At 47.3% G+C, this 20,376-nt stretch overlaps 2 protein-coding genes across 11 annotated transcripts in view; one reads left to right on the forward strand and one right to left on the reverse strand.

The window, feature by feature from the left end:
- MAPKAPK5 (MAPK activated protein kinase 5) overlaps positions 1–3,962 on the reverse strand; it is a 58,145-nt gene extending 54,183 nt beyond the window's left edge. For 7 of the 10 annotated variants that reach the window (XR_004439572.1, XR_004439571.1, XR_004439570.1 and 4 more), the window contains exon 1: positions 3,177–3,647. Coding sequence is in view for 6 of the 10 variants with exons in the window: in XM_033220563.1 (XP_033076454.1) it covers positions 3,177–3,212 (36 nt within the window). In the remaining 4 variants the exon portion in view is untranslated. Of the gene's footprint in view, positions 1–3,176 lie in introns of all 10 variants that reach the window. The other 3 variants (XR_004439573.1, XM_033220560.1, XM_033220559.1) reach the window with 3 other exon arrangements.
- Positions 3,323–6,163, forward strand: LOC117090821. The gene is made up of 3 exons (XM_033223468.1): positions 3,323–3,349; positions 3,579–4,608; positions 5,468–6,163. Exons 1-2 carry the CDS (start codon positions 3,323–3,325, stop codon positions 4,185–4,187), a joined length of 636 nt encoding a protein of 211 aa, XP_033079359.1. The 3' UTR covers positions 4,188–4,608; positions 5,468–6,163.
- Positions 6,164–20,376: the final 14,213 nt, after the last annotated feature.

Raw genomic sequence — 20,376 nt, forward strand, 5'->3', positions numbered from 1 at the left:
AAATTGGGCTGGGCAAGAGTCAAGTGAAAAAACAACTCTTTGTAAAGCACCTTTAAATTGCTATCAGCTAATATTCATTGAGCTCTTGCTGTTAGGTATTATTACTTTTTTGAGAAGGAGTCTCACTGTCGCCCAGGCTGGAGTGCAGTGGCACGATCTCAGCTCACTGCAACTTCCGCCCCCCAGGTTCAAGCGATTTTCCTGCCTCAGCCTTCTGAGTAGCTGGGATTACAGATGTGTGCCACCACACTTGGCTAATTTTTCTACTTTTAGTAGAGATGGGGGTCTCACCATGTTGGCCAGAGTGTTCTCCAACTCCTGAACTCAGGTGATCTGCCCACCTCGGCCTCCCAAAGTACTGGGGTTACAGATGTGAGCCACGGTGCCTGGTCTAGGTATTATTAAAAGCACATTTAGGTATATCTGCTCATTTAATCCTCAAAAACTAACAAACAAACGAAAAACCCTATGAGCTGGGGAGTGCTTTTATCCCGTCTACAGATGAGGAAACTAACAAGACAGAAGTGAAGTGACATCGTACTCGGACATACAGCTAATAAAATAGAAAGGGTAGGCTGGGCGTGGTGGCTCATGCCTGTAGTCCTAACACTTTGGGAGGCTGAGGCAGGAAGATTACCTGAGACCAGGAGACCAGCCTGGCCAACATGGTGAAACCCCATCTTTTCTAGCAATACAAAAATTTTAGCCGGGTGTGGTGGTGTGCACCTGTAGTCCCAGCTACTCAGAGGGCCAAGGCACAAGAACTGCTTGAACCCGGGAGGAGGCTGCAGTGAGCCGAGATCACACCACTGCACTCCAGCCTGAGTGACAGAGTGAGACTCTGTCTCAAAAAAAAACGTAGGCTGAGATTTCAACTGAGTCTACCTGGAGAAACTATAACAACCACTAAGCGACATTGCTGCCCTATTTGTATACTTATCCCGTGGAACTATGTTTCTCTTCTGCTCAAAACTCTTCTATAGTTCCCCTTTTAATCAGGGTCAAAGCCAAAGGTCTTACGATGGCCTACAAGGCCCTAAGTGACTTGCTTCCCATTGCTACTCTACATTATTTCCACTGACCCACTGCATTCTAGCAACCTTGCTCTTCCTACATCACACTACACCTGCTTCTACCTCAAGGTCTGTCCTTGCTGTTCCCACTGCCTGTTATACTCTTCCCTGAGACAGTGGTGGCTTGCTCTATCATTTCCGTCAGAACTCTACAAAGTGTCACCTCCTTGGACTACCCTATTTAACATAGTACTCCTCACCCTTTCCACACTTAAAACCACCTAGCAGTAACACCACCCTCTAGAATACAAGCTACATGACAACAGGGACATCTAGGAGTCTGGCTTGTACCATTTGTGTCTAGGACACCACCTGGCACACACGAGATAATGCTTAAAAATTGGCCACATACGCTTTGACAACCCAATTAAATAACTTCAGGCAGCAAATCATGCCTCTGTGCCAATAAAACCCAAACCAAGGCTGGGCGCGGTGGCTCACACCTGTAATCTCAGAACTTTGGGAGGCCGAGGCGGGCAGATCACAATGTCAGGAGATGGAGACCACCCTGGCTAACACAGTGAAACATCACTTCTACTAAAAACAAAAAAAAATTAGCTGGGTGTGGTGGCACAAGCCTGTAGTCCCAGCTACTCAGGAGGCCGAGGCAGGAGAATCACTTGAACCTGGGAGGCGGAGGTTGCAGTGAGCCAAGAGTGTGTCACTGCACTCCAGCCTGGGCGACAGAGCAAGACTCCGACTCAGAAAAAAAAAAAAAGAAGAAGAAGAAAAGGATATATCAAAGCAGTCTTATAGAATCTTTATTTTTATGATTAAAAACCTGGTCTTCCTTGGGCCAGGCACGGTGGCTCACGCCTGTAATCCCACCACTTTGGGAGGCCGAGGCAGGTGGATCACGAGGTCAGAAGATCGAGCCCATCCTGGCTATTACCGTGAAACCCCGTCTCTACTAAAAATACAAAAAAAAAAAAAAAATTGCAGGGCGTGGTGGGCGGGCACCTGTAATCCCAGCTACTCAGTAGACTGAGGCAGGAGAATGGTGTGAACCCAGGAGGCGGAACTTGCAGTGAGCCGAGATCGCGCCACTGCACTCCAGCCTGGGGGACAGAGTGAGACTTTGTCTCCAAAAAAAAAAAAAAAAAAAACCTGGTCTTCCTTAATGTATATATGTTGGTATCTCCTTTAAAGGGTTAAGTTTCTTTGGAATGACTTGATGATTTTGAGCAACTATATACACCACCTAAAGAATTGGTAGAAGCGTAAATTCTTAATCAGTTACTAGCTATAGTCATTGTCTTGAAGGGGAAAATAACCCCAAGTTGACAACAGATGCCTGTCCTTACAGATAAAATGAAATTATTCAATGCACTGGGTTGACTTAACACTGCAAGTAAATAAATAACACATCAAACTTTAAGCTTGTTTAATTTTCATGAGACTAATTTCTTAGCTACAGCTGTCAAAACAGGTACCTGGCCCTAAGTGGGCAAAATGTGCCTTAAAAAAAAAAAATTAAGAACAGGTTTTAGAAAACTTATTTTATTTGTGTAATTTTCGGATACACATTTGCTTTTCTTTGGGTTTAAGCGCAGTTAAGTCACAGGAACTGTTAACTTGTAAATTCAATGCTTCCTAGGAGAGAGAAGAGGAAAGAGAAAAGGGGGAGAACACACGGAAAAGTAAGGACAAACTATTCGACAAAGGACAGGTTTTGGATCTGCAGATTTCCAGAAGGTTGATTTCAAACAAATCGGGAGGGATGGATACATTCCAACTCTCCAAGTGCTGTAGACCATCCGGAAGCAAATGCCGGCGGCCCTTGGGGAATGATCGAAACGTGTAGTAGTAGCAGGGCTCTCTTCGTCCCATTCATTGACACTTGATAGTGTCTCCAGAACACTCACCTCCGTTCTAGTTGAGCACAAGTCACTCACCAAGGAAGCTGGTGGGAGTCGGACACACACCCACACGTACACCCACACCCTTGGCCCCAGGGCTGTAAAGCGCGATCCACGGAATCCAGAGGAGACCGAAACCCAGGAGTCGATGGAACCTCTCACTGCAAAATCTCCCCGCTTTCTGAGGCTGAAGCCGAGAACGCCACAGGACAACGCGTGGGAAGAGGGAGCACCTCCCCATTACCTTGATGGCTTTCTCCATGTCGCTCTCCTCCGACATACTCAGTGGGGCCCCCACAGCCGGGAGAGGCAGAGGCTGCGCAGCCGCCCTGTCCCCGCGCGGCCGAGGAAGCAAAGGGCTCGGCACTCGGGCCCCTGGGCCTCGTGGCGATGGGAGGCAGCAGCCCCTCGGGACCGGTAGGGATGAGGACCCCGGAGCCGGCTCTGCTTCGGCGGGCGGCTCTAGGCTGGCGGCAGCAGCAGCGGCCGAGGCGGCGGCCCCTGGGGACAAGTCTTTGTGCTGGGCCCCGCGCGGCCGCCTCCTAGCCTCATCCCCGGCTGGGGAGTCAGGCTCCCGGGGTAGGGCGAGGCGGGGAGGGCCTCCACCCGGGGCGCTGTGCAGGGGCCTCGTGGGGCCGCCGCTTAGACCCGGGCTCGCCAGGTCCTAAAGAGTAGCCTGCGCCTCCGCCTCCGCCGCCTGCACCGCCGCGAAGCCGAAGCCGAAGCAGAGCTCGGCGCCGCTGCTCCCGCCGCCGCCTCAGCGCCACACATCGCCGGGACACCCGCGCCGGGCAGCCCCGCCGGCTGCCCTCACGCACGCGCTGTGCTCCACGGGAGCTCCGGGCCGCCCCTTTTGCCGCCCAGCTTCGTGACTCCACTGCCCCGCGCGCCCCTTGCTGCCTTCCGCTGGGGTTTCCAAGCCGCCCCCGAGCCGCGCACCCGACTTGCAGGCGACCGCCTGGGCCTCCCTAAGTCGCGCCGCTTACAGAACAGGCCCCTGGACCTTCCGCGGCGATGGCGCTGCGCTAATGACGTCATGGGTCCGGACTCGCGTGAGTGCGCGTGCGTTGGAGCCTCAGCCTTTATCTCCACTCTGCGGAGATTCACGCCTGGGAAACGCTTTTCTGAGAGGAGCTGTGGAGGTCAACCCGGGAGAGAGAAGAGAGGACTGAAGCACCTAAAGGGTCCTGCTTTAAGGGAGCAGGATTGTGTAGAATATGTAATAGCAGTAGCAGCTCTGTTTACGGAGCATTAACCTTACATGGAGTTCTTTCCTACGTTACCTCCTTTCATCTTTACAAGGGAGCTATTTGGTGGTGTGAGGTACGGATGTTCCCATCCCTAATTTGTAGAATAGGCAACTGAGGCTCAAGAGAGCTAGTTTGCGTACAGCCGAGAAGTGGTCAAGTTAGAATGGGACCCCAGATTTGTGCTGCCTACTCTCCACCAATAACCTATCAAAGGGCTTTGAAAGAGCTTTTGACTAATCGCCTCTCAGTGGTTCTTCGTTAACTTATTAATTGGCACATCAGTATGTGCCGAATCTACTAGACATTGGAGAAACAGTAGGAACAAGACACGGTACCGGCACATGGATCTTTCAGGAAAAGGAAGTAGGTAATAAACAGGAAAAAGCCCGAGTCTGATGCCGAGAAGAACATAAACAGGATGCTGAGGTAAGAGAATAACGGGATGTGGGGACTGCTTCGTATTAGATTATTAAGGAAGGAATCTCAGGAGGTAACATTTAAGCTGAGACCCCTGAGGAATGAGAAAGGGCTGGCTATTGGAAATCCAAGGAAAGATTTCTGGGCAGATGGGTAAAAAATTTAAGGTGGAAATACGCTAAATATGTTCAAGGATCAGCAAGAAGGTCATTGTAGCTGGAGTAGATCGAGTAGGAGGAGACTGATAAAGGATGAGGTTGGAGGCCGGGCGTGGTGGGTCATGCCTGTAATCCCAGCACTTCAGGAGGCCAAGGTGGGCAGATCACTTGAAGTCAGGAGTTCAAGATCAGCCTGGCCAACATGGTGAAACCCCGTCTCTATTTCAAAAAAAGTTTTTTTTTAAGTATAAAAAGGATGAGGTTGGAGATGTAGGCAGTGGCTTCATCATATGTGGCCTTTGGGGGTCATAATCAGGACTTTGGATTTTATTCTAAGCTATTGTAAGGTTTTAAACTAAAGAGTGGTGTGATCAAATTTGTTTTAAAATATCACTCTGCTTTGTAAAGAATGGAATATAGGAAAGCAAGAATGGAAACAGAGCTATTGAGCTATTAGGCTATTGGAGAATAATGCAGTTGAGAGATTATTACACTGTCTGAACTAAAGAGGTGGCAGTAAAGGTGTAGAGAAGATGGATTTTTTTTTTTTTTAAATAGGGTGCCACTGGCTAGAGTGCAGTGGCATGATCACAGCTCACTGCAACTTAGACCTCCTGGGCTCAGGCAATTCTCCCACCTCAGCATCCTGAGTAGCTGGAACTACAGGGGCATACCACCACGCCTGGCTAATTTTTCGTATTTTTTTGTAGAGATGGGGTCTCTCCACATTGTCCAGTCTGCTCTCCAACTCCTGAGTTAAAGTGATCCACCTCCCTTGGCCTCCCAAAGTGCTGGGATTACAGGCGTGAGCCACTGGGCCTGGCTGAGAAGATGGATTTAAGACATGTTCCGGAGGTAACATTGTCAGGACTTCTGAAGGATTAGATGTGGAAGGGGAGGATAAGAAACAGACCAAGGATAACTTTCACATGTATGCTTAAGCAACTGGATGGATAATGATGCCACTGAATGAGTGAAAAACTTGATGGAGGTGGAAGATTCAGAGTTCGTTTCTATCTAGGTTAATTTGAGACATACCAGAGCGTAAGTAATTGAATATTGGAGTGGAGACTTAGTTGTCTACCGAATTATTTTCTTTGTTGGACATACACCTACACTGCATTCTCAAAGTAAAATAAGTGTGGCTCTGTGCCTATGCTCTCCCCAGCAGAAAGTGAGCAGAAGAGGTGTGCACAGTTTCCAGGCCTGGCCCATACGGACCTCCAACAGGTGCTTCCCTGTGCTCTTACTCCTTCTGCCAACTGGAAGCAGATGGTGACTAGGCTCTGGAGAAGGCAAGGCCTGAAGATGGGAGATTCCTGAGTGGAGGAGAACTGTGCCTTACTGACCTAAATATCCACTCAGTATTGTTATGTGAGAATAAATAAACTTGGGTTGACCTTTTACTTACTTTGAGTCTTTTGTTCTAGCAGCTTTGCCTATGCTACCTAATATGAATAAGAGCAATCATCCGGCAGTTAACTTCGGGAGAAAATTTTTAAATGACTTGAATTGACATATGTAATAGGAAATATTCGTGCAAAAGTAATTATGGTTTTTGCCATTTAAAAGTAATGGCAAAAACTGCAATCATTTTTGCACCAACCTATATAGAAGATGCCCGGGATTCATTCATTTCCTCCAGTAACAATTTCTCTCTGCCAGGCTCTGTGTCTTGTAATAGAGATGCAGAGATGATGTCGTGTAATAGAGATGCAGCGATGAAGAGACAAGATCCCTGCCCCCAGGCAGCTTTTAGTCTAGCTGCTCAACTTATTTGCACATGCTTTCCCACTACCTAGAAACTCTTCCCTCCTAACACACACAAATACACACAAACACACACACACGCACAGCCTAGTTTCTACTCATTCTTCAACCTTATTCTTCTTTGAGGTGGAGCCTCGCTGTGTCCCCTAGGCTGGAGTACAGTGGCGCGATCTCGGCTCACTGCAACTTCCGCCTCCTGAGTTCAAGTGATTCTCCTGCCTCAGCCTCCCAAGTAGCTGAGATTACAGGCGCCTGCCACCACACCCGACTAATTTTTGTATTTTTAGTAGAGACAGGGTTTCACCATGTTGGCCAGGCTGGTCTCGAACTGCTGACCTTAGGTGATCCGCCCACCTCGGCCTCCCAAAGTGCTGGGATTACAGGCGTGAGCCACCACACCTGGTCAATTCTTGATAATGTTTTTTCAGAAAGACATGCCTTGCCCATACCCTCCTTTCCTAATCTAAATCAGATGTTCCTATTATCCTGTAACTAAATAGTCCCAACAAGGGAAAGAATCTTTTTTGTCTTAGGAGTCATATATCCCTAATACCCAATCCATTGTAGGTACTTAATAAATTTATCCGTTGAAGGAAGCAATGAATGGAGAAGGCAGAACCCTGAAGAAAGCGGTTTCTTCCAATGAAATTCCTCTGTTGTTTGCTGGTGAGGCCACCCTGGTTCACAGCCTTCAGTGATGCTCACCTCCTGGTACTTATGATCTTATGTAGTCCTCTCACCCTGCATGTGGGCTGGATCAAGTGGTTTGCTTCCCGTGAACGGATGTCATGTTCAAGATTAGGTTACAGAAACACTCTGGCTTCCATTGGGGCCCTCTCTGACTCATTTGCTCTTAGGGAAGCCGGCTCACTTGGTTCCTAAAGCTGCTGTAATAAAGTATCACAAGGCCGAGACGGGCGGATCACAAGGTCAGGAGATCGAGACCATCCTGGCTAACACAGTGAAACCCCCGTCTCTACTAAAAATACAAAAAATAGCCGGGCGAGGTGGCGGCGCCTGTAGTCCCAGCTACTCGGGAGGCTGAGGCAGGAGGAGAATGGCGTGAACCCGGGAGGCGGAGCTTGCAGTGAGCTGAGATCCGGCCACTGCACTCCAGCCCGGGCTAGAGCGAGACTCCGTCTCAAAAAAAAAAAAAAAAAAGTATCACAAATTGGGTGGCTTAAAACAACAGAATTTGATCCTCACAGCTCCAGATGCTAGAAGTCTGTAATGAATGTGTCAGCAGAGGCCAGGCACTGTGGCTCACTCCTGTACTCCCAGCACTTTGGGAGGCCAAAGCAGGCAGATCACTTGATGTCAGGAGTTCGAGACCAGCCTGGCCAACATGGAGAAACCCCGTCTCTACTAAAAATACAAAAAAAAATTTGCCGGTAGTGGTGGTGGTGGTCACCTGTAATCCCAGCTACTCTGGAGTCTGAGCCAGCAGAATCACCTGAACCAGGAAGGCAGAGAGGTTGCAGTGAACTGAGATTGTACCTCTGCACTCCAGTCTGGGCAACAGAGCAAGACTCTATCTCAAAAAAAAAAAAGTGGCCAGGCACAGTGGCTCATGGCCAAGGTGGGCAGATCAAGAGGACAGGAGATTGAGACCATCTCGGCTAACACGGTGAAACCCCGTTTCTACCAAAAATAGAAAAAAGTAGCCAGGCGTAGTGGCGGGCACCTGTAGTCTCAGCTACTCAGGAGGCTGAGGCAGGAGAATGGCGTGTACCCAGGAGGCAGAGCTTGCAGTGAGTCAAGATCACGCCACTGCACTCCAGCCTGGGTGACAGTGCGAGACTCTCAAAAAAAAAAAGTCAACAAAGCCATGTTCCTTCTGAAGGTTACAGGGAAGGCTCCTTCCTTCTGGTGGCTTTGGACAGTCCTTGGCCGCCTTTGGCTGTATCACTCCAGGCTGTGCCTCTGTCTTCACATAGCCTTCCCTGTGTGTCTCTCTGTGTCCTCTCTTATTAAAAGTCGTTGGATTTATGGTCCAACATCATCCAGCATGATCTTATCTTAATTACATCTGCAAAGACCCTATTTCCAAATAAGGTCACATTCTGAGCTTCTGTGCAAACATGAATTTGGGGGCAATATACTATTCAGTCCATTAGAGACATGTTGAGGAACTAACGTCTCTTACCAGCTGCAAGTGAGTACCTAAGGACTACCAACACATACATGAGCTTGGACAGGATACTCACCAAATTGAGCCTTTACCTGACAGCATCCTCAGCCCGCAACATGATCATGTCCCTGTGAGAGTCTCTATGCCAGTCGCACCCAGCCAAGCCATACATTTTTTTTTTGGTATGGCGTCTCGCTCTGTCACCCAGGCCAGAGTGCAGTGGCCGGATCTCAGCTCACTGCAAGCTCCGCCTCCCGGGTTCACGCCATTCTCCTGCCTCAGCCTCCCGAGTAGCTGGGACTACAGGCTCCGTCACCTCACCCGGCTAGTTTTTTGTATTTTTTAGTAGAGACAGGGTTTCACTGTGTTAGCCAGGATGGTCTTGATCTCCTGACCTCGTGATCCGCCCGTCTCGGCCTCCCAAAGTGCTGGGATTACAGGCTTGAGCCACCGCGCCCTGCCAGAAACAGATTTTTTAATGTTATTTTAAAGTACTAAATTTGGGCCGGGCACGGTGGCTCAAGCCTATAATCCCAGCACTTTGGGAGGCCGAGACGGGCAGATCACGAGGTCAGGAGATCGAGACCATCCTGGCTAACACGGTGAAATCCCGTCTCTACTAAAAATACAAAAAATCAGCCGGGTGAGGTGGCGGGCGCCTGTAGTCCCAGCTACTCGGGAGGCTGAGGCAGGAGAATGGCCTAAACCCGGGAGGCGGAGCTTGCAGTGAGCTGAGATCCGGCCACAGCACTCCAGCCTGGGCGACAGAGCGAGACTCCGTCTCAAAAATAAATAAATAAATAAATAAATAATAAAGTACTAAATTTGGCCGGGCATGGTCATTCACGCCTGTAATCCCAGCACTTTGGGAGGCTGAGGCGGGTGGATCACTTGAGGCCAGGAGTTCAAGACCAGCCTGACCAACATGGTGAAACCCCATCTCTACTAAAAGTACAAAAATTAGCCGGGTATGATGGCACCTGCCTGTAATCTCAGCTACTCAGGAGGCTGAGGCAGGAGAATCACTTGAACCCGGGAAGCAGAGGTTGCAGTGAGCCAAGATCGTACCACTGCACTCCAGTCTGGGCGACAGAGCAAGACTATCTCCAAAAAAATTTTTTAAATTAAAAATATGGCCAGGCGCGGTGGCTCAAGCCTGTAATCCCAGCACTTTGGGAGGCCGAGACGGGCGGATCACGAGGTCAGGAGATCGAGACCATCCTGGCTAACACGGTGAAACACCGTCTCTACTAAAAAAATACAAAACACTAGCCGGGCGAGGGTAGCGGGCGCCTGTAGTCCCGGCTACTCGGGAGGCTGAGGCAGGAGAATGGTGTGAACCCGAGAGGCGGAGCTTGCAGTGAGCCGAGATCAAGCCACTGCACTCCAGCCTGGGCGACAGAGCGAGACTCTGTCTCAAAAAAATAAATAAATAAATAAATAAGGTTGGGCATGGTGGCTCACGCCTGTAATCCTAGTACTTTGGGAGGCCAAGATGGGCGGATCACGAGGTCAGGAATTCAAGACCCGCCTGGCCAACATGGTGAAACCCCGTCTCTATTAAAAATACAAAAAATTATTCAGGCATGGTAGTGCATGCCTGTAATCCCAGCTACTGGGGAGGCTGAGGCAGGAGAATTGCTTGAACTCGGGAGGCGGAGGTTGCAGTGAGCCGAGATCGTGCCATTGCACTCCAGCCTAGGTGACAGGGCAAGACTCTGTCTCAAAAAAAAAAAAAAAAGAGCAGACAGGATCAATATGTGGGCTACAGGCTGGGTGCGGTGGCTCATGCCTGTAATCCCAGCACTTTTGGGAGGCTGAGGCGGGCGGATCACTTGAGGTCAGGAGTTTGAGATCAGCTTGGCCAACATGGAGAAATCCCAACTCTACTAGAAATACAAAAATGAGCCGAGTGTGGTGCCATGCACCTATCATCAAAATAAATAAGCAGATTCTGATGCCTTAGCTGTGGGGTGGTGCCTGGGTTTCTGCATTGCTAAGAAGCTGCCCAGTGATGTAGATGATGCTGCTCGGTCCAGGACCATACTTTGAGGAGCGGGTGTCGACACCTCCACAGTGCCTGTCACTCAACAGCCCCTACTTACGGAATGGGCCTTGCTTCATGTGGGTGCCATGTAACCCCATCCCCTGACCACAGCTGACTGGCCCAGGAATGGCCATCTGACCCAAGCTGGGCCCTTCAGAGGATCCTGGGAAGTGAGACTGGAATATTAAGCCAACTGTGGGTGGCTGTGGACACGGAGAGGTCGTTTTGTCCCAGGCTGAGGCAGTCCTTGTCTGCCTCAGGAAATGGAAGCGGTGAGGCTGTGGAGAGGCCAGAAGGCGCAGCCTCCCAGCTCAAAGAGATTTGGCCCTGCCTCCCATTCCTCACTACACTAACTGTCCCATGTCCTTTCCAGGTGTACCCCTATTGCCTGATGGTTGTGTTACCAGTGGAGGGTGTCCAGGTTCTTGGCGTCTTGAACAAAAAATTGGACAAAACGCACAAAGGAAAGAAATGAAGAAAATTATTGAAAATGAAAATATACCCCACAGTGTGGGAACAGGCTGAGCATAGGGGCTCAAAGACCCCATTATAGAATTTTGGGGGGTTTAAATACCCTCTAGAAGTTTCCATCAGTTCCTTGGTGTATGTCCTACGTAAATGAAGAGGATGAAGTAAAGCTACAAAGTCATTTACTTGGTGTACGCCATATGTAAATAAAGGATGAAGTAAAGTTACAAAGTCATTTACTCGGTGTACGCCCTATGTAAAAGAAGAGAACAGGCCGGGCGCGGTGGCTCACGCATGTCATCTCAGCACTTTGGGAGGCCAAGGCAGGTGGATCACAAGGTCAGGAGATCAAGACCATCCTGGTTAACGTGGTGAAAACCCATCTACTAAAAATACAAAAAGAAATTAGCCGGGCGTGGTGGCGGGTGCCTGTAGTCCCAGCTACTCAGGAGGCTGAGGCAGGAGAATGGCGTGAACCCATGAGGCAGAGCTTGCAGTGAGCCGAGATCGTGCCACTGCACTCCAGCCTGGGCGACAGAGCGAGACTCTGTCTCAAAAAAAAAAAAAAAAAAGTAAAAGAAGAGAATGAAATAAAGTTACAAAGTCATTTACTTGGTGTGCACCCTGTGTAAATGGAGAGGATATTTCCTGTCATAGCTGGAGTGTGAATTGGGCTTATGTTCCCTGCCTCCAGACCCTATTTTCATGGCTCAGTTGGAGTGATGTCTCATCCCTCTGAATGCTGCCGAGCAGTCACCGGTTTTTCTCAGGTCATCTTCATTGGTTGAAGTTCACAACAGTGCTCTTCCCTAACTTCACACGCTTGCCGAATTGTGTTCTTGGATTAAGTTCTTAGTCGTGAATGCCTGCCAGAAAGGTTGTGCCTTCTGGGCACCTTGGCTCACACCTGTAATCTCGGCACTCTGGGAGGCCAGGAGTTCAAGACCAGCCTGAGCAACATAGCAAGACCTTATCTCAATAAAATAAATAAAAAGGCTGGGCATGGTGGCTCACGCCTGTAATCCCAGCACTTTGGGAGGCCGAGGCGGGCAGATCACCTGAGGTCAGGAGTTTGAGACCAGCCTGGCCAACATGGAGAAACCCCGTCTCTACTAAAAATACAAAAATTAGCTGGGCATGGTGGTGCACACCTGCAGTCCCAGCTACTCAGTAGGCTGAGGCAGGAGAATTGTTTGAACCTGGGAGGCAGAGGTTGCAGTAAGCCGAGATTGTGCAAGTGCACTCTAGCTGGGGCAACAAGAGGGAAAATCTGTATCAAAAAAAAAAAAAGAAAGAAAGACAGAAAATAATAAATAATAAAATTCAAAAATAATAATAATATAAATGATAATACTAAAGGTTGTATCAAGTTATGTTTTCCTAGTAGTATGAAAGCATGCCAAGGTTTCTGACCTCTTTCTGTTCCTCAAATATAGCAAAACTGGACAGTCTGTGAATGGAAAGTTCTAGCATCTGCTGACCTGACTCAGCTCAAATCCTTCAGACCTCTGAGCTGGAAGGGGCCCAGAGGTCTCCAAGGCCAGCCCCACCTCAGGTGCAGCATCCATGCTGGGGCTCTGTGGGCTGGCTGGAGCACTCAATGTTTGCTAACTGGCTTCTGTCTCCCCTCTCAGAGCTCACAGAATAAATATCATCCCTCTCCTGGGACAGCTTTTTAGGTATCTCACATGGTGTACATTTCCTTGAAAATTTTGTTAACTCTGGGAAACAATGTATAACATAAAATGTACCAGCCTAACCATTTCTTTTTTCTTTGAGATGGAATCTCGCTCTGTCCCTAGGCTGGTGTGCAATGGCACTATCTTGGCTCACTGCAACCTCTGCCTCTCGGGTTCAAGCAATTCTCCTGCCTCAGCTTCCCGACTAGCTGGGATTACAGGCACCTGCCACCATGCCCAAGTAATTTTTTGTATTTTTAATAGAGATGGGGTTTCACCATGTTGACCAGTCTGGTCTCAAACTCCTGACCTCACGTGATCCACCTGCCTCGGCCTCCCAAATTACTGAGATTACAGGCATAAGCCACCGTGCCCAGCTTTATCCTAATGATTTCTAAGAGTACAGTTCAGTAACGTAAAGTATATCCACACTGTTGCGCAGCCAGTCTCCAGAACTTTTTCATGTTCTAAAACTGAAACTCTATACCCACTGAACAACAACTCCATATGGTAGCTTTGTGAAGCTGTTGAGGAGGCATTATTCCAAAGAATTTTAATATCTCATTTCACGGCCGGGCGCGGTGGCTCAAGCCTGTAATCCCAGCACTTTGGGAGGCCGAGACGGGCGGATCACGAGGTCAGGAGATCGAGACCATCCTGGCTAACACGGTGAAACCCCGTCTCTACTAAAAAATACAAAAAACTAGCCGGGCAAGGTGGCGGGCGCCTGTAGTCCCAGCTACTCGGGAGGCTGAGGCAGGAGAATGGCGTGAACCCGGGAGGCGGAGCTTGCAGTGAGCTGAGATCCGGCCACTGCACTCCAGTCCGGGCGACAGAGCGAGACACCGCCTCAAAAAAAAAAAAAAAAAAAAAAAAAATCTCATTTCACAATGATTATTCTCACTTTACACCTGAAAAAAAAAGATAGTGCGTTAGTCTGTTTTGCATTGCTATAAAAGAATACCTGAGGCTGGGTAATTTTTTTTTTTTTTTTTGAGACGGGGTCTGGCTCTGTTGCCCAGGCTGGAGTGCAGTGGCATGATCTTGGCCCACTGCAACCTTTGCTTCCTGGGTTCAAGCGATTCTTGTGCCTCAGCCTCCTGGGTAGCTGGGATTACAGGCATGCCCTACCATGCCTGGCTAATTTTTGTATTTTTATTAGAGATGCGGTTACACCATGTCAGTCAGGCTGGTCTCGAACTCTTGACCTCAGTAATCCACCTACCTTGGCCTCCCAAAGTGCTGGGATTAAAGACGTGAGCCACTGTGCCCAGCCATGAAGCTGAGTAATTTATAAAGAAAAGAGATTGATTTGGCTCATGGTTCTGCAGGCTGTACAAGCACTGTTCTGCTTCCGGTGAACCCTCAGGAAGCTTAGAAATCCTGGCAGAAGGCAAAGGGGGAGCTGGCATATCCCATGGCGACAGACAGCAAGAGAGATGCCAGGCTCCTTTTCATAGAGAGCTGAATGCCCATGGGTTGTGACCAACTCAGCATTCCACTGAGGCTATATGATCAAACAGCAAACTGTTTATCATGAATGCAGAATGTGGGCAAACTTGCTTCTGCTCCAGCCACCAGAAGGTTTGCTGAGGGCAATCACTCCCTGGCGCTGTGCACCTTGAGGTTATCTACTGGTTCATCTAGAGCCTACTGTTCAAAGAATGCAGTCTTGTGAGCCTGCTGTAAATCAAAAGCTGCTGACCGACAACCACCCTGCCCCCCTTCTCCCTATCTCCTTTGCCCAATAAATATGAAGGGCTCTAAAGCTCAGGGCCCTTGTTCACCAAAAGCAAGGAGCCCCCTGACCCCTTCTTCCAAAAATGCTCTTTTGTTTTTATTCTCACATTCGTCCCGCTTTGTTCAGTCCACCAAGGTCCATTCACGCATCAAAGTGGCACCCCAGAACAGGAACTCCGAGGACATGAACGAAGAAGGTCTGCTGGAGCAGAGAAGCTGAAATTGACAAGATGAATGGGGACCCTGGAATGACTGCTGGCAGCTGATATAAGGTCAGTGCCCTAAAGAGGTACTGATCAGTGCCCTAAAGAGGTACCAGGAGCAATATAAGGTCAGTGCTCTCTTAAAGAAGTACTGGGAATGGGAAGTTTTCTGAATCAGGTAACATGGGGCAGAATTTTTCTGTTGAAAAAAAATTATGTGCAGTTGTTTAAAGTTTTGTTGAAACAATCTGGTACTCAGGTTAATCCTCGGACATTAACGAAGATGCTGCTGGAGGTTATTACGCATAACCCATGGTTTCCACAGGCAGGCACTCTTGATGTAGCAAATTGGCAAAGAGCAGGAGGATTAAAACAGGCTCATCAAAAAGGTCTTAAAGTTGATTCTTCTGCTTTCTCCACTTGGAGTTTAGTTCGTACTTTCCTGCCATTATCTCCTTCTTATTCTGCTGGACAGCAGGAGTCACGTTCTGAGTCTAAAAATCTGAAAGAATGTTGTCCCACCCACAACACCAGTTGAAAATAAAAACAGGAGAGGGAGGATAAAAATTGGCCTATACTGCCCCCTCCAGTTGCAGAAACATCTGTACTGCTTCCTTCAGTAGCAGAAATAGAGACCTCAATACAAAGAATTTTACGCTCTGCTGCCATAGCTGGAGAGCCCTTCGGACCTTGCACATTTCCTATTTCCATAAGGCCTGATCCAAACAATCCACAGCAGTTTATTCATGAACAAACCCCACTAGAGTTTACGTTGTTGAAGGAATTAAAAACTAGTGTAATTAATAATGGGGTACAGAGCCCACTGACCTTAGGATTGTTAGAAACTGTATTTGGTGCTATGTGCCTTCCACCCTTTGATGTAAAACATTTGGCCCACACTTGTTTGTCTGCTAGTGCATACCTGACATGGAATTTAAATTGGCAAGAAATGTGTGTAGACCAGGCTAGACAGAATCATGCTGCTGGACACAGAGACATTACAGAGGATATGCTGTTAGGTAATGGCCCTTATTCAGACCTGGAACTTCAAATGGCACTTCCAGGTGCTGCTTATCAGCAGTGTGCACAGGCCGCTAAACATGCCTGGGTCACAATTCCAGAAGAGGGAGTCCCAGTACAATCATTTTTACATATCATGCAAGGGTCGCAGGAGCCCTATGTGCACTTTCTTGCAAGATTACAAGAGTCAGTGAAGCATCAGATTCCTCATACAGCTGCCACAGAAATGCTAACCTTAACTTTAGCTTTTGAGAATGCAAACGCAGATTGTAAATGTGCACTGGCACCTGTGAGGTGTACAAAACTTGGGAAATTTTCTCAGAACTTGTCAGGATGTAGGAACTGAGCTCCATCGCTCTGCAATTTTAGCTCAAGCAACAGCTAATTTAGTAGTTGACAAATCTAAAAGGAGCCAAAGGTCAAACCCTAAAGTGGGAAAATGTTATAACCGTGGAAAAACTGGACATTTTAAAAAGGAATGCCTTATAATGCGGTGGCCCCCCCATCCCCTCCCAGCAGAAAAAATGCCAGTACTCTGTCCTCACTGAAACAAAGGAAATCACTGGGCTATTCAATGCCACTCAAAATTTCATCAAAACGGCACCCCTCGTCAGGAAACGAGAAGGGGGCCTGGACCCAGGCCCCTCAAACAATGAGGGCATTCCCAGTTCAGACTACAACCCCACTTCAGGGGTGGGTCCCAGGAGGAACATTGATTCCCTCACCCCAGGAACACCAGGAAGTGCAGGATTAGATCTTCTAGTCAGAGAAAGAATTACATTAGTTGGTGGAGGCAAACCTATCAAAGTCCCCACTGGCATTTGGGGACCTTTACCAGCAGGATACATGGGACTAATTTTAGGCAAAAACGGCCTTAACTTGCAAGGCATCACTGTAGTCCCAGGAGTAGTTGACTCTGACTATGAAGGAGAAATTCAAGTAGTTTTACTGTCACAAGATCTTTGGGTTTTGGAACCGGGAGAATATATTGCTCAATTATTGCTTATTCCCTGCAAATTATACTCTTCTCCATGAAAGGAGAAATGAGGAAATAAAGGATTTGGGAGCACAACTACATGAGAAATCTATCACAACCTATAGCCTGTTAATAGACCCACCTGTGTAGTACAAAGGAAAGGAAAGAAATTGTATGGGCTTATGGACACCAGAGCTGATGTGTCAGTAATATCCAGTAAGGACTGGCCTCCAGCATGGTCTCTCAGACTAACCTCTACATCCCTAGTGGGAGTAGGAGCAGCTAAAAGTGTTCAACAGAGTGCTGAGATTTTACCTTGTCTTGGTCCAGATGGACAATCATGTACTTTCCAGCCTTGTATTGCAAATACAGCTATCAATTTATGGGATCAAGACTTACTTACAGCATGGGATATGAGACTTACAAGTGAAAACTTTGATAACCCAGGATTTAAAATGTTGAAGGACATGGGATATCAGAGTGGAAAAGGTTTAGGGAAATTCCTACAAGGAAACCCTAACCCGATATCTATAACTGGAAAAACAGTTAGCAAAGGGCTAGGATGTCAGGATTTCTGATGGGGATCATTAATATATTTCTCCTCCACCCACTTACCATTAGAATGGCTTTGTGACAAACCTGTGTGGGTGGATCAATGGCCCCTAACACAGGAGATGCTAGATCAACTTCATCTGTTGGTGAAAGAACAATTGAACGCAGGACATACAGAGAAGTCAGCCCCTGGAATTCACCGGTATTTGTTATTCCAAAAAAGTCCGGAAGATGGTGACTACTGCATGATTTGAGAGCTATTAGTGCACACATTAAACCGATGGGTGCCTTACAGCAAGGTTTACCTTCCCCAGCAGCCATTTCAAGAGACTGGCCTCTTGTAGTAATAGATCTTAAGGATTGTTTCTTTACTATACCATTACACAGAAGGATAAGCCTAGATTTGCCTTCTCTGTGCCTTCTATTAATCATAGAGAACCTGTTTCTCACTATCCATGGAAAGTTTTACCTGAAGGCATGCTTAACAGTCCTACATTATGTCAGCACTTTGTGGGAAGAGCATTAAAGGAGCCTTAAAATATGTTTCCCACTGTGTATATCATTCATTTTATGGATGATACTCTTTTGGCTACTCCTACAGATCAAATTTTACATCAGTTATTCAGAGAAACAAAACAGGCTTTAATTAAATGGAATCTCAAAATTGCTCCAGAGAAAGTGCAAACAACTTCCCCATACCAATATGTAGGAACTATTGTTATGGAGAGGAGTGTACGGCCTCAGAAAGTAGTTCTCCGTAAAGTCAGGTTACAGACTAGACTTTAAATGATTTTCAATAATTATTAGGAGATATTAATTGGTTGTGATCAATGCTAAGTACTGCAACTTACCAACTTACACATCTTTATCAAATCTTTCAAGGAGATTCTTCCTTAAATTCCCCACAGCAATTGATCAAAGAGGCAGAAGTGGAGTTACAACTTGTAGAGCAGACTCAACGGCAATGATATGCCTCACGGCTACAACCACAAAAACCTTTGCTTTTGTTTGTTTTTCCTATCCCTCACTCTCCAACAGGACTTTTAAGCCAATGCTTAGACAAATCTGTAACAGTAATAGAATGGCTCTTTCTACCTAATCAAACAGTCAAAACCTTGCAAGTCTATCTTTCTTTAATTACACAAATTGTGACTGTCCGGGCAGGCATAGGTCAAAGATGCTTATGGGATATGATCCAGATAAAATTATTGTTCTTTTAGACTGTCAGCAACAGTCCGGAGCTTGGGAAATGTTGACTGCCTGGCAAATCACTTTTGCAGACTTTGTGGGTGCAATAGACAACCACTATCCCTCAGAAAAAATTTTGCAGTTTTATAAAGTCCATTCTTTCATTCTTCCTGTGATTACTTACCACAAGCCTATTTCAGATGTCCAGACTTCGTTTACTGATGGCTCTTCTAAAGGTCATGCAGCTATTCATGGACCTAAACATACTCAAACAATAATGACCTCTGGGGTTTCAGCTCAAGGCTCAGAGTTAATTGCAGTCATTCAGGTTTTACAGCTCACAGCTGCAAATCCTATCAACATTGTCTGTGATTCAACTTACTTTTTTTTTTTTTTTTTTTTGAGACGGTGTCTTGCTCTGTTGCCCAGGCTGGAGTGCAGTGGTGCAATCTCTGCTCACTGCAAGCTCCGCCTCCCAGGTTCAAGCACTTCTCCTGCCTCAGTCTCCCGAGTAGCTGGGACTACAGGCGCCCGCCACCACGCCCGGATCATTTTTTGTATTTTTTTTAGTAGAGACAGGGTGTCACCGTGTTAGCCAGGATGGTCTCCATCTCCTGACCTCGTGATCCGCCTGCCTCGGCCTCCCAAAGTGCTGGGATTACAGGCGTGAGCCACCAGGCCCTGCCCGATTCAACTTACGTTGTAAGTGTAACCAGTTGCATAGAAACTGCTACAATTAAAAATACACTAGACCCAGAACTGCTTAATTTGTTACTAAGACTTCAACAAACTATTTGCTCTCTTGGGGCTCCTTTGCATATTTCTCATATTCGCTCTCACACACAACTTCCTGGGCCACTACCTCTAGGTAATGATAGAGCAGATAAACTGATTAGCTCTGTGTTTCAGCAAGCTCAAGCCTTTCATGCGCTACTGCACCAAAATACTTCCACCCTACTTGCATGTTCCATTTGTCTGGCAGCCAAGCTAGGGCTATAGTACAAGCCTGTCCTACTTCCCAGCATGCCCCTGGAGCCACACCTGTGGAAGACTGTAACCCACGAGGTTTGGCTCCAGATGAAATCTGGCAAATAGATGTTACACATATAGCAGCCTTTAGTAAACTTAGCTATGTTCATGTGACTATAGACACTTATTCTCATATGCTGCATGCTACATGCCAAACAGGTGAGATAGCTGGTCATATACGGCAATATTGTCTGTCATCATTTGCTCATATGGGGATACCTAAATAATTAAAAACTGACAATGGACCCGCTTATACTAGTGATGCTTTTCAAAATTCTTACAGCTTTGGGCTATAACCCATAAAAGAGGAATTCCTTATAATCCTAGAGGACAAGGAATTATAGAGTGGGCACATCAAACATTACAACGCAAGTTGAAAAAACAGAAAGGGGCTGGGTGCGGTGGCTCGCACCTGTAATCCCAGCACTTTGGGAGGCTGAGGCAGGCAGATCACAAGGTCAAGAGATCGAGACCATCTGGCCAACATGGTGAAACTCCGTCTCTACTAAAAATACAAACATTAGCTGCGCGTGGTGGTGCATGCCTGTAGTCCCAGCTACTTGCGAGGCTGAGGCAGGAGAATCACTTGAACCTGGAAGGTGGAGGTTGCAGTGAGCCGAGATCCCACCATTGCACTCTAGCCTGGTGACAGAGCAAGACTCCATCTCAAAAAAAAAAAAAAAAAAAAAGGGAAAAACAGAAAGGAGGGATAGAAGACCAGTTACCACCTCAAACAAAACTATACTTAGCCTTATTTACTTTAAATTTTTTGACTCCTGGCATGGATGGTAAGACTATAGCAGAAATATATTGGCA

The sequence above is a fragment of the Trachypithecus francoisi genome, unplaced genomic scaffold (assembly GCF_009764315.1).
Source record: "Trachypithecus francoisi isolate TF-2019V2 unplaced genomic scaffold, Tfra_2.0 Lachesis_group11, whole genome shotgun sequence".
NCBI classification, from domain to species: domain Eukaryota; kingdom Metazoa; phylum Chordata; class Mammalia; order Primates; family Cercopithecidae; genus Trachypithecus; species Trachypithecus francoisi.